General features: G+C 42.2%; 1 protein-coding gene across 9 annotated transcripts in view; it reads left to right on the top strand.

Moving 5' to 3' along the window:
- Window positions 1-22,275, top strand: part of PHKB (phosphorylase kinase regulatory subunit beta) — a 124,510-nt gene that overhangs the window by 21,595 nt on the left and 80,640 nt on the right. For 7 of the 9 annotated variants that reach the window (XM_089540719.1, XM_089540718.1, XM_089540723.1 and 4 more), the window contains 2 exons: window positions 8,421-8,520; window positions 17,666-17,773. In XM_089540719.1, coding sequence (XP_089396845.1) covers window positions 8,421-8,520; window positions 17,666-17,773 — 208 coding nt within the window. Of the gene's footprint in view, window positions 1-3,335; window positions 3,499-8,420; window positions 8,521-9,984; window positions 10,091-17,665; window positions 17,774-22,275 lie in introns of those variants that run through there. The other 2 variants (XM_089540725.1, XM_089540727.1) reach the window with 2 other exon arrangements.

A 22,275-nucleotide genomic window follows, 5' to 3' on the forward strand; every position in this document is an offset into this window, starting at 1 on the left:
TGCCAGCAGTTATTTATTTATGTACTACATATGTATGCTGGCCAATAACATAGTTATCTGAGAGGCTTGTATTACACATGTGTACAAATTAAAATAAATAAACAAACCACTTTTATCTTAATGTCCTTAAATTTTAAATGATATTGTTTTATGTCACATTGTACCATTAATGTAACTTAATGGGGTAGGATAACTACTTAAATTCAAAGAGCAATTCCTTCCAGAGTGAACTAAATATTGAGTCACTGTAAACTAAATATTGAGTGGTAGCAGCCAGAATAAGAGAGAATGACACTCTTGAATCAAGGGTATCACAAAGTAAAAGTCTGGTAGTAATTGAATCCTAAAATAATACAACCTATAAAAGATCTTTTTATGTCACAGGTGGAGGATTTTCATCCTTACATCATCTATCATACAGAGTAAATGGGTTTTGGATAGCTTTTATTGCAGGTTGAAGTTTATAGCCCCAAGAGTTATTACAAAGTGGAACAATGAACTTTAAACTTACAAAACAAAATTAAGTCTGCAGTTTGCTGTGTTCTGGACTCATCTCTTTTCTTCCTTTACAAACCTCATCTGGGGAGCCTTGAAAAGTTAGTCTAGGTGCACTTGCTGGAACATGCAGTTGCTAAAGCTCCTACTTCTCTGTTGTCTTCCAACACGTATCACATGCCAAATAAAGCACACAATTGGCACCATTATTATACACATCTTTGAATTACTTGGTCAGGAGAACCTCATGCCAGTCATGGACAATTGACTCCATTTTTCCTCTTAATTATAATAGCTGTTACAGCAAATAGAGCTTCCATGTCTTTCACATATTGGGACACTCTTCATAGAAATATTTTTTTTAAAGAGCTAGTACTGCTTCAACAATTAGTTTTCTTTAAGGAAAAAACGTTTAGGGCTGTCAGGTTTTCAGTGTAACTAGAATTCTTCAGTAGGGGTGGAAACTTGTTAATCATAGTCTTGATTAAGTGGCGAATGAGGCTTATATTAGCCATACCTAAACTATGACTGTCAGAAAGAGAAGCATTTCTTAGTTTCTAGTTTCTTAATTGTGAACCCTTCTGCTACATCAGCATCAACCCACTGAGGCTGGTTTTCTTACTACTTCATAAATCTCAATACAGATTGATATACCATATATACTCATGTACGAGTCAACCTAATGTGTAAGTTGAGGGAAGGTTTCAGGGTAAAAATAATGGATTTTCACATGACCCATGGATAAGTCAAGGGTAAAACATAGAGGGCAACAACCAAGGACATGACTCCTTCTCCCAACTACCTGACTACCTGACACCGATTCCCAGGTGCTAGAAGAGGGGCTTTAACATCGCTTGAGAAAGGAAGCAAGTGATGTTAAATGAAGTGGTTTTTTTCCCATGGTAAGAGGAGGCTTGCAGATCAGACTGGGGAGGGAAGCAAGTGGTGTTAAATGGGAAGATTCTTTCATAGGAAGAGGAGACTTGCAAATCGGACTGGAGAGGGAAGCAAGTGGTGTTAAATGACCATTGGGGTCCCACAGGGTTCTGTCCTGGGCACAGTGCTATTCAACATCTTTATCAGTGATTTGGATGACAGAATTTGGGGCATACTTATCAAATTTGCAGATGACACCAAATTAGGAGGAGTAGCTAACACCCCAGAGGACAGGATCAAAATTCAAAATGACCTGAATAGACTAGAAAGCTGGGCCAAAGCTAACAAAATAAATTTCAACACAGAGAAATGTAAGGTATTGCACTTAGGGCGGAAAAATAAAATGCACAGATATAGGATGGGTGACACCTGGCTGAATGAAACTACGTGTGAAAGGGATCTAGGATTCCAAGTAGACCACAAGTTGAACATGATTCAACAGTGCGATGCAGCAGCTAAAAGGGCCAATGCAATTTTAGGCTGCATTAATAAAAATATAGTGTCTAGATCAAGGGAAGTAATAGTGCCACTGTATTCTGCTTTGGTCAGGCCCCACCTGGAATACTATGTCCAGTTCTGGGCACCACAATTCAAAAAGGACATTGAGAAACTGGAGTATGTCCAAAGGAGGGTGACTAAAATGGTAAAGGGTCTGGAAACCATGCCCTATGAGGAACAACTTAGGGAGGTGGGGATGTTTAGCCTGGAGAAGAGAAGCTTAAGAGGTGATATGATAGATTCCACCTCGACATTAGGAGGAACGTCTTGACAGTAAGGGCTGTTTGACAGTGGAACAAACTCCTTCCTCAGAGTGTAGTGGAGTCTCCTTCCCAGGAGGTCTTTAAACGGAGGCTGGATGGCCATCTGTCGGGTATGCTTTGATCGAGAGTTCCTGCATGGCAGAATGGGGTTGAACTGGATGGCCCTTGTGGTCTCTTTCAACTCTATGAGTTTATTCTTCTTCTTTGTACTCTCAAGTACTTTACTTGTGAATGAATTAATACAATAGATTTGCTTATGATACAGCCGTGAAAGTTGAGTGTGTAACTTGGCTCACTGGATAATGCCAATGGATCACTAGTTCTAGAATTCAGAAGTTAATTGTGAAAGGAAATAAATAAAATCCAAGCTACAAAGAAACAGAAAGGCATATCAAAATAAAATCAGAAATAAATGTGGAATAGATAATGTGTAGTACTTTAGTGCATTGCATAATTAAATATGATGAAACTGTGTGAATTATAAATGATAAGCAGTTGTAGCTATAGAAGGATTCATTACATAGTGGTGTTACCATAGTAACTGCTGAGAATACTTTAAAATCTGAAGTACTTATACAGTGCATCAGAGCTTAATATATACTTTTCACCAATGAAACAGGAAATATTTTAAATAAAATTTTAATTCTAGCTAGAGTGCCTATCTCCATTGTATAACAGTACAGGAATTTGAAAAGTCACACCCATATTTTTAATGGTGCTGTTTTAGGACTGAACTCTAAGATCTCTGTATACAAAAGGGGTGAGGGATGAAATTCTCTCTTCTACATGACTATTACATAAGAGCCATCCTCTTTTTTGTGTCCTGCCGCTCTATCCAATCTACTTTCCCCATGTACTGTTTATGTCTGTGTGCTTTAAATCCACCTATATTTGGTTTGCTTTGTTTTGATTTGAAGCAGTTCATGGCTGCAGTGGTAATTGAGCCACTCTCCCTATGGGTATTCACATGCTCCTTTAGGAAGTGTATGAATGCAGGAGTCCTGTGAGCAGGACCAGTGGGCCATAGCTTTCCATTAGGGTTTTGGGAGAATGAGGGGCATACATATTAGGAGAAACCATCTAACTGTTTCCATCCCAGTTATTTCTTTCTTCTGGCTCTTTTGGATTGGCATGAGACTGCATTGTGGAGAAGTGGGTACCACATCACTGCAATTGAGAGTAAATCAGGTCCATATGTTCACAAGGTTGTGGGAGAGAATAGAAGAAAGTGAGAGCTAGGAGAATAAGAGAGGGCTGTTTCCATTATGTCCTCATGTGAGCTCCTCAGGGCACCTGGTTGGCCACTGTGAGTAACAGGACGATGATTGTTGGGCTGATCCTATAAGGGTTTTTTTACATGCTGCTTATAAATTTTAAGGAGTAAGGGAATGACTAAAACTGACCTTTGTATCTCAGCTCACGAACAGAAAGTTTGAGAAAAACATCGCAAGTCTGTCAGCTGGACTTCTCTTGCCTGCAGATTCCCAATACAGATCCTTCACTGGGTTGGGTCCTTTGAAAGGACATTTGCAAGCTGTAGGAGTTTATCCTGCTTTTCTCTTCTCTCCACATTTCTCACTCTTTTCTCCATTAACTTGAAAGGATATGTATGTGAGTGAGGGGAGGAGGACGAAAGGAGAAGTGAAAGAAAGAGTATGGTAAAGTATAATTGAGTTTATTTGACTGAGCTTTGTGTCCCTTTCAGTATTTTTAGTTTTGTTATATAAAGCCAAGCAGAGCGCTCTCTTGGAGTAGCTATGTGTGGAAGCGCTAAGTGAAAGATACGACCAGAAGCAGAAATATCTGTAAGAGTGCATGAGTAATTTCACTTGAAATAAAATAACCATGATTAAATTAACTTGACCACTGCTTTATCATGTTCAAAACATGTATCTAAAATATTTCCCCTTTATCACATAGTGGCTTTAAAAGCTTGTTTATCCATGTTAGATTCCGCAGTACTTATTTCCTTTGACTCATTAGATTTCATGGATTTCTGAATAACAAAAGTTAAGTTTTGGATGCTGGAGTCCTGAACATTAATGTGCATATAGATACAGTGACTGTTATGTCCATGTATGGATGTGCTACTGATCACTTGAGATTTCAAATCTGCTGCCCATATCTTCTTACTAATGCTTCAGTATCCTGTTATAGTGTTACAACACTTCTGCGTTCCTAACTTCGCACTACAGACAAAATGCTATTATAATTTCCTCCCCCATCTCTCTTGAACATGACACTATATCTTAAGGTTGCCATACAACTGGCCTCAAACTCATTCTGTCCATATTTTTCCCCAATAGCTTGAATAATTACCAACAGACTTCTCTAAGAAAGATTTTGTATTTTTGAATCATTTCCATTTTGCAATCTTTCCTGTCCAGAAAATTAGGGTGGGCACTCAGTCCTAAAGTTAGTCATACTAGAGACTGGTGACGTGGTTTCCCTTCATAATTGGTGTTGTCCACATTGCAAACCTTAAGATTTTTGTATGAGCCAGTTGCACTGGATTGGCCCGGTGGTGTCACCTGACTCCTCAGGTTGAGAGGGTGCTATATTAGCTTGTGCGCTTTAGTTATATTTTAAAATGTGTGTGGTCGTTTTTGTTTTCCTCTGTAGTTCACATATAACCTTTGCCCAATACAGTATTAAACCTGCAGAAAACCTAACCACCAATCCTCAGCTTAAGAAGATTTTTATATGTAGCCATTTTAATCACAAGTTATTTTAAGCATAGTTTAATATACATTGTAATCCGGCACGATTTAAATTTTTATATATTCATGTTTCATAATCTGCATACATGATTTTGGCTTCATTTAGTGGTTGATTAAATACCTGGTACCACTCAGAGTATCATTTTTATAGACCTAATTTCCTCTTCCAACTCCCACGGCCTTCTCATTTAAATGGGTTCGACCTTCATGCTCTGTGAAAGATACCCTTGTATTCAAAAGATATCTTTGCACATACTTTATTTGACATTGAACTGGCATTTGTATCCAGAACCTGTCTCTGTGGTTTGCTCAAACTTTAACATTTGAGAACATATTCTACAATAGTTTATTTCATAGAGGAGCTTTCCAGAGTCTATGTCAAGACTTCATCTGGGGATCCAATGTGCCCTTTACCTGTTGCTATTTCAATGATATGAACCCTTTCAGGAAGGCCAACACTGCATGAAATCTTTGGTTTAAGTTTCATATGGTGTTTTCACTTCTCACATCTTTACAGAAATGCAAATTAATCTAAGTGCTTGCTTTCATGGCATAGAAGTAAAGTTCCAGGCTATATTTGGGGAGTATTACTATGACTCCTACTGGTGCAACCATTTCCACTCACATAGTGTGGAAGTTGTGGTAGGACTGTGATCCTCCAAATGTTGTTGGACTTCAGTTCCCATTAGCCTTTAGGGGCACGGCCAGTGATGAGGGCAGGTAATAATTCAGAAGCATAATTCATTCTCCAGCAAACAAGGATCAAACCTACTGTATCCTGTGAAGTCAGTTACAAAGAGTGGTGGGAGTAATGCTCTATTATTCTTTTAGGGTTCATTCAAAAAATGTATCATCTCAAAATACTGCTTTCCAGTGGTCACCAAGCTCTGCATTCTTTTTCAAATGCACAACACACAGGAAGATGATGTTAGTTTAACTGATATATTTATGAGGGAAGAAAAATGACATGGGAGTGCTGAATAATTTATGTCTTCTTCCTTCTAGTCAGCATCACACAGTGGAAAGATTATTTTGCTTCTTATTCAGCATAGTTCTTGCTAGATTTTTATTTGAAGAGCTAATTATAATTTCGTTTTCATTCCCATCAAATGCAGACAATCTCCGCTCCAAACAACTTACATTAGCAAAGGCTAGTTTTCTTCCTGGTTTAAACTGTAGACTTTGTTGGTTTTTGAAAGATGGACCAGCACTTTCACTTGAAATACTCATTTGTTACTGTTTGATTTCTGAAATAATGTTTTTCTTGATGAACTTAATCACCCTTAAAAGCCCATCCTATTCATTTTTTAATGATGACTCTTTGTCTGAACTACTGTAAATCAAAATCTACAGCATCTTAACCGGCAGAGTAACCACCTGAGGCTTTCCATTTAATTACAATCTGGAAATGTCGGCTTTTAGAATTTATAAGTTTTAATTTAATTCTTCTGCCTTTAAAAATATTATAAAACATTTAGCAATTAATGCCATAATGGAACACATAAAAATAATGAATAAAAGGGAACTGGGATGGCTCTTGCATTCTGTTACTTTAGACTCTTGGAGGAGTCCTTGACATATTCCTTTTCAGATTAAAGCTTTAATTCTTTCTCCCTGTGGGGTAGATACTGAAATTGGTAGTGAGGATCTGAAGATCTGTGCAGATGTTGCTTTCCCCCCTGTAGTCAAAGAAATGTGATCTGCCTAGAAGCTTTCTCTTCTCCTGCTTCAGTGCTTTAGCTTTGAACCAAAAGTATTAGAAGAAGTCTTGATGTGAGAATATAGATGTCTAGATTACTAGCTTTAGACTTCTGATGCCTGGAGTGATTAAATATGTTTGTAATAGGTGGATAACAAGTTTGATGAACATCCCTGACAATTTCAGTCAACTCATGGGAATTCTCTGCTGAAAGTTTCCATTTCTGTTGATATACAGTTCGAGAAGGATATTGACAAGGTGAAACATGCTCAGAGGAGCACAACTGAAATAGTAAAAGTTCTGGAAACAAAGCCCTATGAAGAATGACTTAGGGAGATGGGTATTTTTAGCTTGGAAAAGAGAAGATCAAGAGGTGATATGGGGGCCATATTAAACACCTTAAGGGCTGTCATGTAGAAGATGGAATGAGCTTGCTTTCTCTTGCTCCAGAGACTAGAACATGAACCAATGGATTCAAATTACAAGAAAAGAGACTGATTTAAACATTAGAAAGTACTTCTTTACTAAGAGCTGTTCAAGAGTGGAGGGTGGTGGACTCTCTTCCTTTTAAGGTCTTTTAGGAGATTAGATGACTGTCTTTCAGAAGTCCTTTACTTATGTATTCCTGCAGGGCAGGGGCTTGAATTAGATGACCCTTGTGGTCCTTTCCAATTCTCTGATTCTGTGCTTAGTAGGAAATAAGTCTCACTTTAAAAAAGGTAAAGGTTTCCCCTTTGACGTGATTGTCTAGTCGTGTCCAGCTTTAGGGGGTAGTGCTCATCTCCATTACTAAGCCAAGGGAGCTAGCATTGTGAATGATGGCTCCTTGGTCATGTGGTCAGCATGACTAAATGCTGAGGCACATGGAACGCTGTTACCTTCCTACCAAAGTAGTACCTATTTATCTACTTGCACTTTTACATGCTTTCGAACTGCTAAGTTGGCAGAATCTGGGGCTAGTGATTGGAACTAACTCCATCATGCGGCATTTGGATCTCAAACCACTGATTTGCCAACCTTGCAGTCTTCAGAGTCAGTGTCTTAACCGCTAAGCCACTGTGTCCCAAGTCTCACTTTAGTCAATAGAATTTCATAACTAAATAAGTTTTCTGGGAAGTGTAGCCATAATATCATAATTCTCCACTTCTCTGTGTAACCTTCTCACATCCACACTTTGACCTGCCTTTCTTGGTCTTCCATTTCTGTCCTTGTGGGAGTGTAGTTCATGTCACACAGGTCATGCACAGTACAATACTTGTATTAACAGAGGGAAGAAGGAAAGAAGTAATGTTTGTAAGTGTTGAAACTGAATGCCATTCATTATAGGGAAATGAAATAAAGCCTATCTCATAGTGCTAGCATAAAAAATAATACAAAATGATGTAAATAATTTTTCTCACTTAACACTGTTTTTTCAATTTATTTTAGTATTTGCAAACTTAAATATGTTATAGGCATTTTTCAAATAAAAATATCATTTTTGCTTTTTGTTTCATGATCCAAAATTATGTTTATGTACGTTCTCTAAAATAAAAGCATAGCAGGGAATAAAAGGCATATCCAAGTTTGTTATCAAGCTTTATTTGATTGCATCTTCTGCATCTTAGGCATAATGTTTGGCTGCTTAAAAAGCACACACACAAATGTTGGTTTTATTGTGGCAAAGTTGATCAGTCCTCAGTGTTTCCTCGTTTGTGCTACTCTATAAAACATTCCTAATACTTAATTAACAGAAAAGGCATGTTGGTACCTTTAACCTCCTTCTGAAAGCATTTTCAATTTGTTTCATGGGTTATCTCTCTCACCCAGACGTATTGATGATGACAAGGGAAGGACCCATGAGCTGGAGCATTCTGCTATAAAATGTATGCGAGGAATTCTCTACTGCTACATGCGCCAGGCTGATAAGGTAAAGCACTGCTGTGTGGACACAAGCACACACTTAATTCTAAAGGATTAAGTTAATTGTAAGCATTAAAAATGTTCCAAATGGGAATCATATTAAAAAGGCAATGGGTGTAATTCCACAATGTGGTCCCCTAGGAAAGGTCTGTTCCCAGGTTCTGGGCCCAACATTGAAAAGCTGCAGGCAAAGAAGCGCTTGGCACTGTAAATTCTTGAGTGTATTTCAACAATTCCATCTTGTAATTACTCTTGCAATTTAAGACAGTCTATACGACTTTTCAAAGTAATCAATGACAGGCAGGTCATTGGTAGTATCAGTAATGCTGAAAATGCATAGCAAGTTGGTAGTCTCAAGAAGCACTATGGAAAATACACAGAGCTATGATACGTAGAGTTGGGGGGAGGTTTCTCAGTGCTAGTGTCAATGAAATTGCAGGCAGTTAAAGAGGTGGGGGGTGCTGTTCATTTGATGAATGTGTGTGTGGAAGCACCTTTTGTGAGGTTGTCCTTTCCTTTCTGTAACTTTAAAATGGCATTTTCCTGTCTGACCTTGATGTGAACAGATCATTCTTGTATGTGTTCACTCAATCCATGTTACATAGCTCACATGAGTAGACATTTCATAACAGCAGGTTTTTTAAAAATGTAAATTTACCTCCAACTTATTGCTTAAACTGATCATAAAAGCATCCAGAAAAGGACATAATGTAGCTTCCATGGGCCAGCCATTCATAAAACTAGGAAACATTTTTCTACCATGTTTTATAACCAGTGACAGCTATCGTGAAGCCTAAGATTGATGTATTCACAAGATTCACTTTGGTGATATGTCAGTCATTGTCTTTGACTATGGAGGTCAACTTTAAACTCTCACCTCAGACCAGCCGCTTCCAAATAGCTGTCACGTGAACTAGCGACCTAGCTCAGATTTAATATTACAGTACATCCTTTAAATGCCTCCTAGAAGATATAAATGATCTGAGCACACTTGCCACCACTCCAGTTTCTCTCTCTCTCTTTCTGTGTTTCTTTTTGTAAAGACATATGAGCAGATTTATTCTCATTAAAACTTTTTTAAAAAATATATGAAGCATTAAGGATGCATTCGGACTATATTATTTAAAGGCTGATATGTCTTTTCCCCCTTCTGTCTGATATGAAAAATTTAATCTGACAAGGTCTCCTTTAAGTAAGGTATTTGTCCTCTTTCTCTGCGGACTGATTTGGCACAGTGCTCTGCAACCATCTTTGATATATCTAATTCAGGAGATATTATTTATGAGTTTGTGTCCTCAAGAGGATTCCGTCTTGCACTTTTCAAAATGGAATGGCTTTGTTTCCATTGTGTGAGAGAGTCTATTTTCATTGTAATAAAGCTAGGGTTCATTATTGGAAGGTCATTCTTGGAAGTCTGTGAAAGAAAAAAAAGTATTATCATATATACTAACCTTAACTCTTATGTTCCTAGTATTGCCTTATCATGGGCCGATGCAAGACATATTATTTTCTGCATGGATAAATATTCTAGCTGCAGGGGAAAACACTGTTTGAAAACATTTTTACAACAATCCAAAGTTTGAGCTTGCCTACTTTTTAAAAAAAAACGAAATATACTTTTCTATTTAGCAGTAGTACATGCCATATCATAGTCTGCTTTTTGAAATGTTTTATTTAATTAATTCATTTCTATCCCAAATTTCTCCCAATAGAATTACAAAATCACATAGTTGGAGCAGACCACAAGGGCCATATCCCAAAGGCCAAGTTCCAATAATGGGACCTCAGATGGCTATCAACATGTTCAGAAACAATGCAAATTAAAAATTATATAAAGTCATGAATGAAAATATAAATATAAGAGTTATTGAGCAATGTGTACAGTTAAAACTTTAAGCATTAAAACACATTAAAAGACTACGTTGTGTGCCTTCAAGTCATTTTCTGCTTATGGTGACCTTAAGGCGAACTAATCATAGAGTTTTCTTGATGAGCTCTGTTTAGAGAACGTTTGCCATTGTCTTCCCCTGAGGCCAATAATATGTGACTTCCCAAGGTCACCCAGTGGGTTTCATGGCCAAACGGGGAATCCAACCCTGGTCTCAAGAGTCACAGTCCAATCCTCAAACCACTATGCCACACTGTCTGTCACAAAAGAGTGCTGCACATCCAGTCTGTTTCTAAAAACCTGATGGCATAGAAATGCATGACTTATTGATCGAAGGTGAGCAAAGACAGGGACACCCTGGCCTCCATAGGGAGCAAACAACAATTCTGGGAGCAAATGACAAGAGGGCCTTCTCCCTTGTTACCACCAAATGAGCCTGAGAAGGACCTCTCCAGAGAAGGACCTCTCCAATCAATCTTAAGAGCTCTAGTGGGCTCATAAAAGGTGATCCCATCCTTCAAACAACCTGGTCCCATGCAAAATAGAGCAGAGATTCCTTGGGTGCTGGTCAATTACTCTCTTTCACCAGTCCAGTATTGAAATGAGAGTACGAATACTTTCATCACCTGATTTTTGGGAGAAAATCCAGGGATGTGTCCACACTGCAAAAATAAGGCAGCTTAACAACAATTTATCTGCCATGACTGTACCCTACCTTACAGAATCCTGGCCTTTATAGTTTGGCGAAGCACCAAAGCTCTCTGACAAACCAGGCTGAATAACTGACCAAACTACAAGTCCCAAGATTTCACAAGATGGCACCATGACACTTAAACTGGTGTCAAACTGCTTTATTTCTGCTGTGTGAATATATCCCAGCTTTTTTTGTCAGCTGTTGCATTTGCTAGGAATATCAAGAGTTTCCATCTACTGAGGCACATTATTGGTCCATCTAGCTCATTATTGTCAACATTGGCTGACAAAAGGTCTTCAGAGCCTCAGAAAGGAGTTCTTTCCCTAGCTTGATCTGGAGATATGGATATAATTATGGAATTTTTGCAATCAAAGCATGTGTTTCACCACTGAAGTGTGGTCCCTCTCAGGTAAATCAGCTGGTCATGTAGTTGCTTCTAACCTTTCTTTTGAGGTTTAAGCACTTGGAAGAACTCCCCTGAAGTTCATTCAGATGTTTTAACCTCCCTCTATCTTCCTTCAAATAGGTTTTATTTCAGCAAGATAAATTGATATGTCCTTGGATTTATTGAAGGTAGGGAGTCTACAGAAGGTCTGGACCCAAACTTCTTTTCAGATTCTGTTTATGGTGCCATAGAACAGCATGCTGTGGCAGGGACCTGCCATCACCCTCTATGTTATGCTGGCCTGTTTCTTGGTGCGCACATGCCATTTGCAGGACTCTGTAAGTAATTGGGCCTGGATTGCACACAGTAGAGGGGTAGGACCTTGATAGACATGCAAACCTCACTCTGTTTTAGCTTAAAAGCTGATGCTCTATTGGTGCACTGACATTTGGATTTCAGTTTATTTTATGTGTTCACTAATTGTCACTAATTTTATTAGTTTAGTATGAAGCCAGATCCTGTTTTCGGGGAGGGGGGATAACCTGTGTATCCTTCATTCCTTGCTAGGCATCCTTTTATGGGAACCCGAAGTTCAAGTGACCAGGTTCAGACCAAGCTTGTAGTTTGCCAGACCTGCCTTATTCCCAGGTGGCAGAGAAACCATGCAGTGGCTTCTTCCATGGTTGCTCTTGGTAAAGAGATCAGGGGTTAGTGCTCAACAGTTGACAAGTATGTGATCCAACTCTAGACTCCATCTCCTACTGGGATGCCAATACAATAAAATTGTGTCCTTTTGTCTCCAACCATATTAAGTGTTTGTGTATTGACTCCTTCAGTATGTGGCTGATCTGTCTCCTCTGGGCCTAATAATATCATAGAATCCTAGAGTTGGAAGAGACCACAAGGGCCATCCAGTCCAATCCCCTGCCATGCAGGAACTCACAATCTGGCAGGACACCTGTATGGATAAATGTTCATAATGAATTTCTTTGCTGTTAGGAATTTAAATCTACTTACTAGTTTCAATTAGAGTGGAGTCACTGAATTAACTAATAAATATTAAGTAGAAGTTTCTGAAAATCCCATTGAGTTATTGGGTTTACTTGGGCTAAGGAATTAGGTTTAAGTCTTGGAAATAATATAAAAAGTGTATTTTGTTTAATTTGGAATAGTTTCTCTCTTTCTCATTCACCTTGTGGTTCTGTATGTTGAATCTTTGAAAGATACATGCATGCAGCTCACACAAGTATACTGCACTGGGGGAAAATGCCTTAAAATGATAACAAATAGGAAAGTGAATGTATTCATTAGTTGATGGCAAAGCTATTTAACAAGCCTATAATTTGTCTACCCAGGCTTGACATTTCACATCATTATCAAGAAAGATCTTTTAAAATATTATGCTACAGCAGAAGCAATTTCATTCCAGAGTACAAAGAAGAAACTAGTTGTAATAACAGTGGCAGTCATTTATAGCATCAGAGTATAAGAATCCAGCTCCTCTGGCCATATCTGATGGATTTTGAAGAAATAATCTAATATAACTGATAGTTACACCATAGTTTGTATTTTCATTTTACTTATGTGACCCATGTCTGTATCTTGAAGACCTAATATTAAGAATGACTCAAATAGGCATCCCTTAATATTAAGGGATGATTAGCATAGATTAGTATAGAAAACACTTAAAAGCAAAGCAAAAATAAAATAAATAAAAATCAGATTTTACAGAACATTAGGAAAAGGGGATGGAAATATGTTCATATTGCAACAAAGGTAAAAAGGGTTTCACTTTGACATGATTGTCTAGCTGTGTCCGACTACGGGGTTGTGCTCATCTGTGTTACCAAGCCGAAGGAGCCAGCATTATCAAAGATGACCTGTGGCCTGCATGACTAAACACCAGAACGCATGGAACATTTTTACTGTTCCACCAAAGTGGTGCCTATTTATCTACTTGCATTTTTACATGCTTTCAAACTGCTAGGTTGGCAGAAGCTGGGACGAGTGACAGGAGTCTTGAACTGCCAATCTGTCTTAGTCTTAACTGCTAAGCTACCACACTCCTATTATTCTATTCTTTTCAATGGCAACAAAACTAGTTATGAAAAAGAATAGAACTACTTGCTTTAGAACTGTTGCTCTTATTGTGTGCCTTCAAGTCATTTCTCCCTTACGGTGAACTTATCACAGGTTTCCTTGGCAAGATTTGTTCAGAAGGGGTTTGCAACTTAAAGAATGCGACTTGCCCAAGGTCACACAGTGGGTTTCCATGGCTGAGCAAGGAAGTCATAATCCAATGTTTAAAGCACCACACTATGCTAAATAACACTATCTGCTTCATAATGTTAAGTTCTCACAGTATTTGGCTGCAAAAAATAGACCTTTTTCACCCCATTTCTAAATATGACGTCTGTTCCATGCTTTGGTGAAGGATGAAAAACCTGCTTGTGTTGGAACAATACAATGTAAGGAACAGATTTGCTCTTCTAAGCATAATATATGGAGAATTGGAAGAGCTTTGGTCTGAAACCAAGGACATAATAAAAGAGGAATGCAGATAGACATTTTCAGTAGGCTAAAAGAAAGAGAAGAAACCACGGATGACAGATAAAACATTATAAGCAATAAAGGAAAGAAGAGAAGCAAAACAAAAAGGAGATAGAAATAAAGAACCATGAATGCAACAGTACTACAGCTAATTCATAAAGATAAAGAAAACTACTGCAATGACTGGTGCAAAGAAATAGAAGACAACAACAACAAGGGAAGAACAAGAGACCTATTCCACAAGGTTCTGGAAATCAAAGGAAAGTTCAGACCAAGAACTGGGACACTCTATGACAATAAAAATAACACAATTCAAGACCAAGAAGGAATAAAAAGATTGTGGATGCAATGCACATAAGAACTACATAAAAGAGATGACAACATGGAATGAAGAACTACATGAAGATGAACCCCACATTCTAAAAAAATAAGGTGGAAGCTGCAATAAGAGAAATGGTGAAAATAAATCACTAGGAATAGATGATATTTCAGTTGAATTACTGCAATACACATTGACAGAGTCAACCATAGTGCTAACTAATATATATCAACAGATATGGAAAACAAAATGATGGCCAACAGACTGGAAACAATCGATATACATCCCCTTCCACATAAAAGGAGACACAAAAGACTTCAGCAATTATAGGACCATAGCACTAATATCACATGCAAGCAAAATTATGCTCAAAAGTCTGCAACATAGATTCCAACCATACATATATAGAGAAATCCCAGAGATCCAAGCAGGGTTAAGAAAGGAAGAGGCACAAGGGACCACACAGCAAATGTATGATGGCTAATGGAGTGCACCAGAGAATTTCAAAAGAAAATAAGCTGCATAGATCATGAAAGGCTATGGAACACCCTTAAAGACATGGAAGTGCCAACGTATATGGTAGTCCTGATGAGGAATCTGTACTTAGGACAAGAGGGTACAGTCAGAACAGAACACGGAGAAACAGAATGGTTCCCAATTAGCAAAGGTGTCAGACAAGGCTGCATCTTATCACCCTACCTGTTCTACTTATATGCAGAACATATTGTAAGAAAAGCAATCTTGGACAGAGAAGAAGGAGGAGTGAAAATAGGGAAAAGGCATATCAACAATCTAAGATATGCAGACGACACCATAATACTAGCGGAAAACCTCATAGGCCTCAAACAACTACTAAGGAAGATCAAGGAAGAAAGTGCAAAGGCAGTCTTATTGTTGAACATAAAGAAAACAAAAATAATGACTACAGAGAACCTACACAAATTTGAATTAGACAATTAAGAAATAGAAATAGTGAAAGAATTCTCATACCTGGGATCAAACATGGATAGAAATGGGGACTGCAGCTAGGAAATCAGAAGAAGATTAAGAATGAGAAGGCCAGCTATGAAAGAACTAGAAAAGATCCTAAAATGCAAACATATACAACTCAGCACAAAAGTTAGAATTGTACAAGCCATTGTATTCCCTATTACCATGTATGGATGTGAGAGATGAACAATTAAGAAAGATAAGAGGAAAATAAATTCATTTGAGATGTGGTGCTGGAGAAAGGGGGGTCCGGAACAGATCCCCCTGTGAAAACGGAGGGGCAACTGTATTTCTTGTCATCCATTTTTTCTTGTTTTATAGTAGTCCTGTTATATTTTTATTAATTCCCAGTAACATACCACATTAGTCACTAACATTTATCAAGCTTTTCTGTTCACCCAGTTGACCTTCAACATCTTCAAAACTTAAAGCACAATTATCCTGTTTCCTTTGTATCTCTCCACTCCAGCAGCTCAAATAACTGTAAGATCATCATACTTAGTATTCTCTTTGCATAGTCATAATGTTCAGATTCTCTGGCTATGATCTCATGTACATTAGAGATAGATGCAAATGATAGACACAGAAACTTTATTTAAGGCCCATGTTGTTTACTAACCGGATAAGACCTTAAGATATTGAGATGCTTCTGAGATGCAAAGATGAATTTTGATACCAAATCTGAAGCAGCTAGGAGGAATCTTTCCTGTAGGAGAACAGCTAATCTCCCTCCAGTACCCTGAAGATTTGTTTGTATTTGCAAGTTTTTGTATTGAATATCTGCACAAGGAGAACTTTAAAAATACATTTATTAATTATACATTGAAGTAAAACAAATCATAAAGCAACCAGTTCATCCTTGAGCAAAGACAACTTGATAACTGGTTTAAGACAATAGTGTGAGAAAGTATGTCTGTTATAAGATACGTTGCTGTCATTGCCCCTGGATTATATTCCATATGTTCATGAAATGGGACCATAAATTTAGGATAGGAGACAAAGCTGAGGAGGGATTTGCCCTCAATGAATAACCCCAAATGACTCCCCTTAAAATTGCAAACCTGGGGATCCACTCGATCCACTCACCACTTTCCCTTTTTAAAAAGGTAATGTTATCATCCTCAAATGCTGAGGTCATCCCAGAAACTGCAACCAAATCACCATTCTCTCCCCAAATGCCAATGCCTAGAAATCTGATAAAGAACTTTTATAAATAGGATGCGTAACTAAGGCTGCATTCTTACTGCATAAATAATCCAATTTGGTACATGGCTCAATGCTGTGGAATTCTGGGAACTGTAGTCTGTTGTGATACCAGAGCTCTCTGACAGAAAGGCTAATGTTACCAGACTATAAATTCCAGAATATCATAGAATTGAGTCATGGCAGTTAAAGTGGTGTCAAACTGCATTATTTCTGCAGTCTGGATTTAGCCCGAGTTCCCTAGACTAATGTGCAACCCATTTAAAGACTCCAGACCACTACTGAAGCAAAGCCGAAAATGTTTTATCTCCTCAGAAAGTTGTCAGTTGCCATATATGAAATTTGGAGATGTACGCTCTTGAAATCCCTGCAGGTGAATGTCTATTTTGTAAGGATATGCAGAAGAATGGCATATATACCGAGAGAGAGAGAGAGAGAATAATGCCTTATAGCCAAGTTTTCTTGTCTTACTGTCTTACTTTTTATAGATTTCAGTTTTATTCATGAACAATAATTATATACAGCTGTTATTTCTAATTTATATTAAGTTTTCAATGTATTTATGTTGTCTTTTCCTAACAGCATCAGAAGGCCACGTAAATATTTCCTAGCCAAACAAGTAGAACCTTTTTGATGAGAATAAAATCAATTTTTACATCCTTGAAACTTTGTCAGTTACATTGTTGTTATTGTTTGCTGCTTTGATAATTTGGATTAAGTTCAATTTAAATCCGTTAAATTAATAAATACATAAAAATTGAAATTTTGATAAAAGCCATGAGACTCCATTTTGTATTGCCTTGCGGACATTTTCTAAAAGCTAGCCTTTCCAGTCCTTTGGTTTAAACACCTATTTTAGATTCTGAAAACATGTCTGGAAGAATGTTTATATTAGAAAATTGTTACATTGGCTCCCATTCATAAGAGAGTGGACTGAAAAGAAAATGGATCTCATCTGGTCAGTCAGTTATATTCAGATTGTAATGCCTCTTGTTTCAGAGTGTACAGTTTTTATTAACCCAAATATGAACTTTCAGTAACATGTCTTAGGTTTAAGGTCTGTATTTAGTCTCTATTTTTATTTAGAATTGAATATAATCTAGTTTTTCATTTCCCTCTGCAGGTCCAACAGTTTAAGCAAGACCCTAAACCATCCAAATGCCTGCATTCTGTTTTCAGTGCGCACACAGGTGATGAGGTCTTTTCTCATGGGGAATATGGTCATCTTCAGGTATGAAAATGAAACAAGTTTCTTAAACATTATTCAGAAAATGGGTGGCTTGGGCGAATGCTGCTTTCCTCTGCTATTCAGTTGAGCTCTTTAAAGGTGTGCCAAACTATGGAGCATGACAAATTGATTTTCTTGCTTTAACATACCAATAAGAGCAAGTCTTTCTTGTAGCCTAACTTGCTGCTATATAGCTATTTGCAAACAATACCACTACAGTGGCCAAAACAATTGTGGCAAGGCAAGCAAAACAAAAATTACTAGTTAGGATTTAAAAACTGATGATGCATAGGGCTATAGTTTTACACATTGATCAGGTAACATACTAGAAAACAGTTTAATATTTAATTAATAAGAATGGAACTAATAATAATAATAATAATAATATATTTATATTTTTCCTCCTCTCCTTGGCGATTGAGGCAGGATTACAACAAACATAAAATACAATAGAACAAAGATTATACAATAAAACAGTAATAGCTAATAATTCCCTAACCCTCACCCATCTTAAGTTAATAAAATCCCCAATTAAAATTCTAATCAATTATAATCAAATGGAGTGGCCATCTAAGCGGATGGGAGATTCACCATAGGGATCAAGGTGGGAAGGCCTGCCGGAAGAAATCTGTCTTAACTGCCTTCTTAAAGGCATCTAAGGTGGTAATAAGATGGATCTCCTCCGGAAGGCCTTTCTATAGTTTTGGGGCAGCAGCAAAGAAAGACCTCTGGGAGGTTGTTGTCAATTTGGTCTTTTGCGATTGTAATAGATTCGTCCCAGAAGTTCTGAGAGTGTGGGGTGGATTATGTAGGGAGAGAAGCTCCCACAAGTATCCTGGGCCCAAGCCTTATAGGGCTTTAAAGGTAATAACCAACACTTTGTATTGTGCCCGGAAGCTAACTGGCAGGCAGTGAAGAACTTTTAGAACAGGTGGGTGTAATGTGGTCAAACCTGGATTTGCCAGCGACCAATCTGGCTGCCGTATTTTGGACCAGTTGAAGCTTCCGAACATGGCACAAGGGTAGCCCCATGTAGAGCGCATTGCAGAAATGAAGATGAGAGGTTACCAGCACATGTACCACAGCTTCAAGGTCCCCCTGGTCCAGGTAGGGTCGCAGTTGGCGTATCTATTAAGTTTTTTCATTTCAGTTTTTCAGTTTTGATTTCAAATTTCCCTTTTCTTACTGCATTTGTCATATTTTATATTATGCCAGATCAAATATAATTTGTGATCTATGAGGTCCAACCAACAGGTTCATGATTCCAAGCTCTGCTCTTGGAGATAATTCCAAGCTCTGCAGTGGCTGTAAAATGTCAGTGGACAGGATTGAAGCCAAAAATGAACAAAAATGGATTAAAATTTTCTCTGTGGTTGCCCTCACATTTAGGGTTGCCATAATGGAGGACCTCGAAACCGGGACAAATGTAGGACAAGGTTTGAAAATGTAGGACATTTTTTTTTTTATTTCCTGGCTAGGAAATTAAAAAAAAAAGTCCTAGATTTTTAAACCTTGTCCTCCTCCTCCTCCTCTCGGCCTGAGAGGGAGCCTAGGCTGTCTCCCAGGCCGAGAAGGGCGGGGGGAAGCCTGGCATCGCGGCGATCGCCACGGTGCCAGGCTTCCTCCTCCTCCTCTCGGCCTGAGAGGGAGCCTAGGCTGTCTCCCAGGCCGAGAAGGGCGGGGGGAAGCCTGGCATCGCGGCGATCGCCACGGTGCCAGGCTTCCTCCTCCTCCTCTCGGCCTGAGAGGGAGCCTAGGCTGTCTCCCAGGCCGAGAAGGGCGGGGGGAAGCCTGGCATCGCGGCGATCGCCACGGTGCCAGGCTTCCTCCTCCTCCTCTCGGCCTGAGAGGGAGCCTAGGCTGTCTCCCAGGCCGAGAAGGGCGGGGGGAAGCCTGGCATCGCGGCGATCGCCACGGTGCCAGGCTTCCTCCTCCTCCTCTCGGCCTGAGAGGGAGCCTAGGCTGTCTCCCAGGCCGAGAAGGGCGGGGGGAAGCCTGGCATCGCGGCGATCGCCACGGTGCCAGGCTTCCTCCTCCTCCTCTCGGCCTGAGAGGGAGCCTAGGCTGTCTCCCAGGCCGAGAAGGGCGGGGGGAAGCCTGGCATCGCGGCGATCGCCACGGTGCCAGGCTTCCTCCTCCTCCTCTCGGCCTGAGAGGGAGCCTAGGCTGTCTCCCAGGCCGAGAAGGGCGGGGGGAAGCCTGGCATCGCGGCGATCGCCGCGGTGCCAGGCTTCCTCCTCCTCCTCTCGGCCTGAGAGGGAGCCTAGGCTGTCTCCCAGGCCGAGAAGGGCGGGGGGAAGCCTGGCATCGCGGCGATCGCCACGGTGCCAGGCTTCCTCCTCCTCCTCTCGGCCTGAGAGGGAGCCTAGGCTGTCTCCCAGGCCGAGAAGGGCGGGGGGAAGCCTGGCATCGCGGCGATCGCCACGGTGCCAGGCTTCCTCCTCCTCCTCTCGGCCTGAGAGGGAGCCTAGGCTGTCTCCCAGGCCGAGAAGGGCGGGGGGAAGCCTGGCATCGCGGCGATCGCCACGGTGCCAGGCTTCCTCCTCCTCCTCTCGGCCTGAGAGGGAGCCTAGGCTGTCTCCCAGGCCGAGAAGGGCGGGGGGAAGCCTGGCATCGCGGCGATCGCCACAGTGCCAGGCTTCCTCCTCCTCCTCTCGGCCTGAGAGGGAGCCTAGGCTGTCTCCCAGGCCGAGAAGGGCGGGGGGAAGCCTGGCATCGCGGCGATCGCCACGGTGCCAGGCTTCCTCCTCCTCCTCTCGGCCTGAGAGGGAGCCTAGGCTGTCTCCCAGGCCGAGAAGGGCGGGGGGAAGCCTGGCATCGCGGCGATCGCCGCGGTGCCAGGCTTCCTCCTCCTCCTCTCGGCCTGAGAGGGAGCCTAGGCTGTCTCCCAGGCCGAGAAGGGCGGGGGGAAGCCTGGCATCGCGGAGATCTCCGCGGTGCCAGGCTTCCTCCTCCTCCTCTCGGCCTGAGAGGGAGCCTAGGCTGTCTCCCAGGCCGAGAAGGGCGGGGGGAAGCCTGGCATCGCGGAGATCTCCGCGGTGCCAGGCTTCCTCCTCCTCCTCTCGGCCTGAGAGGGAGCCTAGGCTGTCTCCCAGGCCGAGAAGGGCGGGGGGAAGCCTGGCATCGCGGCGATCGCCACGGTGCCAGGCTTCCTCCTCCTCCTCTCGGCCTGAGAGGGAGCCTAGGCTGTCTCCCAGGCCGAGAAGGGCGGGGGGAAGCCTGGCATCGCGGCGATCGCCACGGTGCCAGGCTTCCTCCTCCTCCTCTCGGCCTGAGAGGGAGCCTAGGCTGTCTCCCAGGCCGAGAAGGGCGGGGGGAAGCCTGGCATCGCGGCGATCGCCACGGTGCCAGGCTTCCTCCTCCTCCTCTCGGCCTGAGAGGGAGCCTAGGCTGTCTCCCAGGCCGAGAAGGGCGGGGGGAAGCCTGGCATCGCGGCGATCGCCACGGTGCCAGGCTTCCTCCTCCTCCTCTCGGCCTGAGAGGGAGCCTAGGCTGTCTCCCAGGCCGAGAAGGGCGGGGGGAAGCCTGGCATCGCGGCGATCGCCACGGTGCCAGGCTTCCTCCTCCTCCTCTCGGCCTGAGAGGGAGCCTAGGCTGTCTCCCAGGCCGAGAAGGGCGGGGGGAAGCCTGGCATCGCGGAGATCTCCGCGGTGCCAGGCTTCCTCCTCCTCCTCTCGGCCTGAGAGGGAGCCTAGGCTGTCTCCCAGGCCGAGAAGGGCGGGGGGAAGCCTGGCATCGCGGAGATCTCTGCGGTGCCAGGCTTCCTCCTCCTCCTCTCGGCCTGAGAGGGAGCCTAGGCTGTCTCCCAGGCCGAGAAGGGCGGGGGGAAGCCTGGCATCGTGGCGATCGCCACGGTGCCAGGCTTCCTCCTCCTCCTCTCGGCCTGAGAGGGAGCCTAGGCTGTCTCCCAGGCCGAGAAGGGCGGGGGGAAGCCTGGCATCGCGGCGATCGCCACGGTGCCAGGCTTCCTCCTCCTCCTCTCGGCCTGAGAGGGAGCCTAGGCTGTCTCCCAGGCCGAGAAGGGCGGGGGGAAGCCTGGCATCGCGGCGATCGCCACGGTGCCAGGCTTCCTCCTCCTCCTCTCGGCCTGGGAGGGAGCCTAGGCCGGCTCCCAGGCCGGGAAAGAGGTGGAGGCTGCTCCTCATCGCGGCGATCGCCGCAGTGGGAAGCGGCCTCCTCCTCCTCCCTGGCCTCGTGGAGGCCTTGAGGACCCCGCGGTCGGAGCTCCGACCGCGGAGCTGCCTCCAAGGCCTCGCTGGGGCCTGGGAGGGAGCGTCTCCGCGGCTGGAGCTCCAACCGCGGAGAGCCTTCCCAGGCCTCAGCAAGGCCTTGGAGCCGCCGCGGGGCCTGAGGTGGCCGCGGTGGGCGGGGCCGTCCCGGTTTGGGCCCCAAACCGGGCCGGGACCGGGACAGCACCGCCCAAACCGGGATTGTCCCGCCCCCCGGCGGGATATGGCAACCCTACTCACATTGCTAAACATTTTGTAGATTGCTTTCATCTTCTC

This window comes from Sceloporus occidentalis, unplaced genomic scaffold (genome assembly GCF_023333645.1).
Source record: "Sceloporus occidentalis isolate IW3139 unplaced genomic scaffold, rSceOcc1.0.p SCAF_10, whole genome shotgun sequence".
NCBI classification, from domain to species: Eukaryota; Metazoa; Chordata; class Lepidosauria; order Squamata; family Phrynosomatidae; genus Sceloporus; species Sceloporus occidentalis.